Raw genomic sequence first — 6,239 nt, 5'->3', positions numbered from 1 at the left:
TCAGTGTGGGTACTATACTTTTTCCTTGTCAGGCCAGGCCTCTCTTGGTCTGCTGTCTGGTACCATGTAAACCAGTACAGCCTGTTCTATGGTCAGGTTGTCCGTGACTAAACCGGTGCCCCCACCTGGGCTAGCCTGGGTGAGGAGGGTGTGTGGACACCCAGCAGGACTACAAACAAGGCCTGTCAAAGGGCAGATGAGCTCCCTGCAAGCCAACCAACAGCCATCCATACCTGGAGATGGACCTGCCAGGTCACCGTGCCTAAAGAATCACCAATGGTGCAAAGCAACTCAGGTCACCTAGGAGGGTTGTTACAGCATCTAAGGTGCCCCAACAGTCACAGTGCCTTTGGGACTGAGCTGGCTACACTTCTGATCTAAAAATCATTTCACAGATATTGATTATCTTGATATTTCCCCAAAACTGACAGACATTACATAATGCAGGCACGGTATGAGTTTGGATGCATATAAATACGAACAAAGTTATAATTCTGCATTTTAAGTCAACCTTAAAAGTAGTTATGAATGTTGTTACTGCACTGTCCCATATGACATCAAACCAATTGTTAAATATACTGCCGCTGGTAAGCATTTGGAGGGCCTATGGAACATACTAAATAATAACAGGAAAAAAGTCAAATCCACACCCTATTTTTGGACTACAAGAAAGATTCACACAGTGCTTTATTTGACTATCCTGCAGATGGCAGCATTGAGCAATTTATTTTTTCCAAAGGGATTGCAACACTTCCCCTTATCCTCTCCCCTCCCCTCCTTACAGTGAAATAAGTTATGCATACAGTACATTTCAGTACTGTAAACTGCAAATCACATTGAATATTCAGTTTAATTTAGCTTATAATGATTTGGGGAAATATAGTTAACTGCTTGACACTACATTAGAGAAATTCTGCTGGGAATCTCAACTTGGCAATTCTGCTGGAAAATAGAAAGGCAGCCCCGCTTTGCATTTCCAGCCATGATCAATCTCCGCTCATCAATTAAAGTCTTTGTTCAGGGCCCCACCGCTCTGACAGCAGATAGGAAATTGTGATTTAAATTTCATCTTGGTAGGAAACAGCCGATCAAAACGGTCCCTGTTGAGCTGGCGCGACAGGCGGCCGGACGGGCGCACGGAAACAGGCAGCCAGCAGCGTGCCCCTGGCACGGAGCCGCTTCAGACCCATGCTCCCCTCGTGCCCAGAGGCCAGCTCCAACATGGGGGCTCTTCCACCTCCCGCTGTCTTTGTGCTTCAAGCTTTATGTGAACACGAGCGGGCAGCGGAGGCGGGCAGGGGGCAGAGTCGCTGGGGCAGCGCCGGGCTCGTGTAAACAACGCCGCGTCCCGTCCCGTCCCGTCCCGCCAGGGGGGCCTTCCCCTTCGGACACGAGTCGCCTCCCGGAGCCTACGGGCACTCCTGCCTGTGCCAGGGGAAGCCCCACGGGCCCCGGGGCGGGCATCCCGCGGCCTCGGGCACCTACAGGCTGCGGGGAGGCGACAACAGCCGGCGCGGAATGGCGGCTGCGCCTTCTTTTTTACTACGCGGCGTTCCTCAACCGAACCTGGGCGCCCACCGCCGCCGCCGCCGCGCTTTGAGGGACAGGCGGGCCCGCCAATAGGGAGGCGGCTCCCCCCTCCTCGCGCCCCGACGTGCGGCGGCCTCGGCGGCGCTGAATGAAGGCGGGGCGGGGCGGGGCGGGGCGGGAGGCGGGTTCGGTCGGGGCTGGCGCTGGCGCTGGCGCGGCGCTGTCACGTGCCGCTCCCCGCGGAGGAGCCGGACTGTCGGCGGCGGAGGGGGAGGCTCGGGCTGCGGCTGCGGAGCGCAGGCGGCGCCGCTTGTTTTGGTTCGGGGCTCGGCGGCTCCTCCTCCTGCTGCTGCCGCCGCCGCCGCCGCAGACTGGGGCGGGGGGCTCGGCCCGGCTCCGCCGCCGCCGCCGCCGCCGCCCGTCCCTCGTCCCGCCGGGCATGAAGAGAAGGCGGCGGAGGGCAGCATGTTCCGCCCGCGCCCGGGCCGCCGCGCCCGCCTGCTCGTGCTGCGTGTCGGAGCGGCGCGCTCTGCGCCTCGCGCCCTGGGGCTGAGTGCAGCCGCCCGCCGCCAGCGCCCGCCGCCTCGGCGCTGAGCCGGAGCCGGGAGCCGCGCCGTGCAGCAACCGCGCTTCGCCGCAGCCGCTGCCAGGAGCCCGCAGCCGCTGCTGGGACCGGGATCGGGACCCCCTGCCTGCCTGCTTGCCTGCCTGCCTGCCTGCTGCCCCGGGCGGGGAGGATGCGCTTGTGCCCCCGGCGGGCGCCTTGCGGCTGGGCTGAGCCGGACGGGACTTGCCGGACATAAACAGCGGCGCCGCGGCCGGGCTGGGCCCCGCCCCGAGGGGCGCCCGCTCCCCGCGCCGCACGGAGGGCGTCGCTGCTGTCCGCGCCTCCTCGCGAGCGGCTGAATCCCGGCCCTCCTGCGGGGCTGTCGGGCGCCATGGCGAGCCCCACGGAGGGTGGCGAGGGCTGCTTCTCCGACGTGAGGAAGGTGGGTTATTTGCGCAAACCCAAGAGCATGCACAAGCGCTTCTTCGTGCTGCGGGCGGCCAGCGAGTCGGGGCCTGCCCGGCTGGAGTACTACGAGAACGAGAAGAAGTGGAGGCACAAGTCGGGGGCTCCCAAGCGCTCCATCCCGCTGGAGAGCTGCTTCAACATCAACAAACGGGCTGACTCCAAGAACAAACACTTGGTGGCCCTCTACACCAAGGACGAGCACTTTGCCATTGCCGCTGACAGCGAGCCAGAGCAGGAGAGCTGGTACCAAGCCCTGCTGCAGCTGCACAACCGGGCCAAGGGCCACCATCACCACCACCACCACCACAGTGATGTTGCCTTCGGGGGCACTGGGGCGGGGCTGGGGGAGGCAGGGGAAGACAGTTACGGTGAGGCGGTCCCCGGCCCGGCTTTCAAGGAGGTGTGGCAAGTGATCCTGAAACCCAAGGGCCTGGGCCAAACCAAGAACCTGATTGGCATCTACCGCCTGTGCCTCACCAACAAAACCATCAGCTTTGTGAAGCTGAACTCGGACGCAGCTGCCGTGGTGCTGCAGCTGCTCAACATCCGCCGCTGCGGCCACTCAGAGAATTTCTTTTTCATTGAGGTGGGGCGCTCGGCAGTGACGGGGCCTGGTGAGTTTTGGATGCAGGTGGATGACTCGGTGGTGGCACAGAACATGCACGAAACCATCCTGGAGGCGATGCGAGCCATGAGTGAGGAATTCCGGCCTCGCAGCAAGAGCCAGTCGTCCTCCAACTGCTCCAACCCCATCTCTGTGCCCCTCCGCAGCAGACACCATGTCAATAACCCCCCGCCCAGCCAGGTGGGGCTCAGCCGCAGGTCCAGGACTGAGAGTGTCACTGCTACCTCTCCTGCTGGTGGTGGCGGAGGGGCAGGTGGCAAGCCCAGCTCTTTCCGAGTCCGAGCATCTAGTGATGGGGAAGGCACGATGTCCAGGCCTGCCTCTGTGGATGGCAGCCCGGTTAGTCCCAGCACCAACCGGACCCATTCTCACAGGCACCGCGGCAGTTCTAGACTTCATCCTCCGCTAAACCACAGCCGCTCCATCCCGATGCCTTCTTCACGCTGCTCCCCTTCAGCCACCAGCCCAGTCAGCCTGTCATCCAGCAGCACCAGCGGCCATGGCTCCACCTCTGACTGCCTCTTTCCACGCCGGTCCAGTGCTTCGGTCTCTGGTTCGCCCAGTGATGGCGGATTCATTTCTTCTGATGAGTATGGCTCCAGTCCATGTGACTTTCGAAGCTCCTTTCGCAGTGTGACCCCAGACTCTCTGGGCCACACCCCTCCAGCCCGAGGGGATGAGGAACTCAATAACTACATCTGCATGGGGGGGAAATCTGCCTCCTCTTGCTGCAGCCTGGCAGCTCCCAATGGTCACTTTGTGCCTCGCCCCTGTCACCCGCAGCAGCAGCAGTCTCGCTACCCTGGCACCCCATGCTGCTCCCGGGCTGGTGGTGAGGAGGGAGCGGATCTGGAGAAAGGCTTCAGGAAGCGGACTCACTCTGCGGGCACTTCACCTACCATCTCCCACCAGAAAACACCCTCGCAGTCTTCAGCGGCATCCATTGAGGAGTACACAGAAATGTTGCCATCCTACCCCTGTGGTGGCAGCCGCTTGCCATCCTACCGGCACTCAGCTTTTGTGCCCACTCATTCATATCCTGAGGAGTGTCTGGAGATGCACCACCTGGACAGCAGCCATCATCGGACTAACTCCGCCCCTCACACCGATGATGGCTACATGCCGATGTCACCTGGAGTGGCCCCTGTGCCCAGTGTTGGTGGCAATCCCAAAGGTGGAGATTACATGCCCATGAGCCCCAAGAGTGTGTCAGCACCACAGCAGATCATCAACCCAGGCCGGGGAGGTCGCCATCCCCAGGCCATGGTGGACTCCAATGGCTACATGATGATGTCCCCCAGTGGAAGCTACTCACCTGATGGTGGCCCTGCTGGCTACGGCAAAATATGGACTAATGGGGCAAGCCATCACCCAAAGCTCTCGGTAGAGAGTAACGAAGGGAAGTTGCCCTGTGGTGGCAGTGATTACATCAACATGTCTCCAGCCAGTGGCTCCACCACCAGCACCCCACCTGACTGCTACTTTGCCAGCTCAGGGCCACCAGGTACAGAGGAGGCCCCTGCACAGGGCCCAGCCCAAGCTCACCACAAGCCCATCTATTCCTACTTTTCCCTGCCGCGCTCTTTCAAACATGTGCAACGCAGGACTGCAGCAGTGGCTGAGGACAGTGGCCTCCAGCTGCGCATATCCCTCAGCTCTGGCCGCTTGCTCTATGCTGCTGAGGACTCATCCTCCTCCACGAGTAGTGACAGCCTTGGTGGTGGCAGTGGCCAGGACAACAGTCATCATCACGCACATCCCTTGCAGCAGCAGCAACAGCAGCCGCAACTGCAGCCGCAGCCTCCACACAAGGTGGACACAGCTGTTCAGACCAAGAGCCGCCTGGCCAGACCTACACGCTTGTCTCTGGGTGGCCCCAAGGCTAGCACCCTGCCCCGGGCTCGGGAGCAACCACCACTGTTACTGCCCCCGGAGCCCAAGAGCCCCGGGGAATATGTGAACATTGAGTTTATCTCAAGTGAGAAGCCAGTCTTTCCGTTGCCTGGCTCGGCCACCCTATCTCTTGGCTTAACCCCAGCAGGGGATGAGGGTTCTGAGGAGTACATGAATATGGACTTGGGGACACCACGGGCTGCCTGCCAAGCTGGATACTCAGCTGCACGGACAGGAACTGTGGCTCGGCCTGGCCGAAGGGCAGCTATGAGCAGCCGGGATTACGTGGCTATGCAGTTGGGAGGGGGTGTTGGGGGACCCTGCCTGGACTGCGTTGATAGCCCTTCCCCCTCATCCTCAGACCTCCTGCTCAGTTATGCTGATATGCGGACAGGTCGTACTGGCCCAGAGAAAATGCCTTCTGCAGCCCTGGCACCCCCTGAGCCACGACCACCAGCTGAGTTGGCAGCAGCCCCACCACGCTCCTCCTCCCTGATGGGAGGTCCAGGGGTGAACAGTGCTTTCACCCGGGTCAGCCTCAGTCCCAATCGCAACCAGAGTGCCAAAGTGATCCGGGCTGACCCACAGGGAGGCCGGAGGCGGCACAGCTCGGAGACTTTCTCCTCCACTCCCAGCTCTGCCCGTGGAGTAGCAGGCAGTACTGGCTTGAATGCACCTTTACCTTATGGGGTTGGAGGTGTAGGGAGTGCTGAGGAGGTCAAGCGCCACAGCTCAGCCTCCTTTGAGAATGTTTGGCTCCGGCCTGCAGGAGGGGACCTGGGCGGGCCTCTGGGTACTACCAGGAAAGAACAGCAAGTTGGAGCTGGGAGTGGTTTTGCAAATGGACTCAATTACATCGACCTGGACTTAGTGAAGGATTTTAATCACCGCCGCCACCTCCACCAACCCCAAGAGGGTACCTCTATGCTGGGGGGGAAGCAGCCACCACCACAGCAGCAGACTAAGTCCCCTAATCAGCCTCGTGGGAGTAACCACTCCAGCGATGATTCAAATGCATATGCCAGCATCAGCTTCCAGAAGCGGGAGGATATCTAGTAGCTGGGCAAGAGCCAGAAAGAAGGTGAGTACATATGGTGGGTTAACTATGCTGAGAGAGAGAGCAAGGCATATAAGGAACATGAATGTTCAGCTAACCCAAGCACCCCCAAAAGAACA

The 6,239-nt window shown here is 60.4% G+C and overlaps 1 protein-coding gene across 2 annotated transcripts in view; it reads left to right on the top strand.

Annotated features, from left to right (window-relative positions):
- The first annotated feature begins 1,755 nt into the window (after positions 1–1,755).
- IRS1 (insulin receptor substrate 1) overlaps positions 1,756–6,239 on the top strand; it is a 71,936-nt gene continuing 67,452 nt past the window's right edge. Inside the window, exon 1 of one of the 2 annotated variants that reach the window (XR_002091578.2) lies at positions 1,756–6,144. Coding sequence is in view for 1 of the 2 variants with exons in the window: in XM_006258313.4 (XP_006258375.1) it covers positions 2,469–6,119 (3,651 nt within the window). In the remaining variant the exon portion in view is untranslated. The remainder of the gene's footprint in view (positions 6,145–6,239) is intronic. The other variant, XM_006258313.4, reaches the window with a different exon arrangement.

Source organism: Alligator mississippiensis, chromosome 7 (assembly GCF_030867095.1).
Source record: "Alligator mississippiensis isolate rAllMis1 chromosome 7, rAllMis1, whole genome shotgun sequence".
Lineage (NCBI taxonomy): Eukaryota > Metazoa > Chordata > Crocodylia > Alligatoridae > Alligator > Alligator mississippiensis.
The sequence above is the reverse complement of the archived record's forward strand: the minus strand, read 5'-3'. Positions and strand labels throughout refer to the sequence as shown.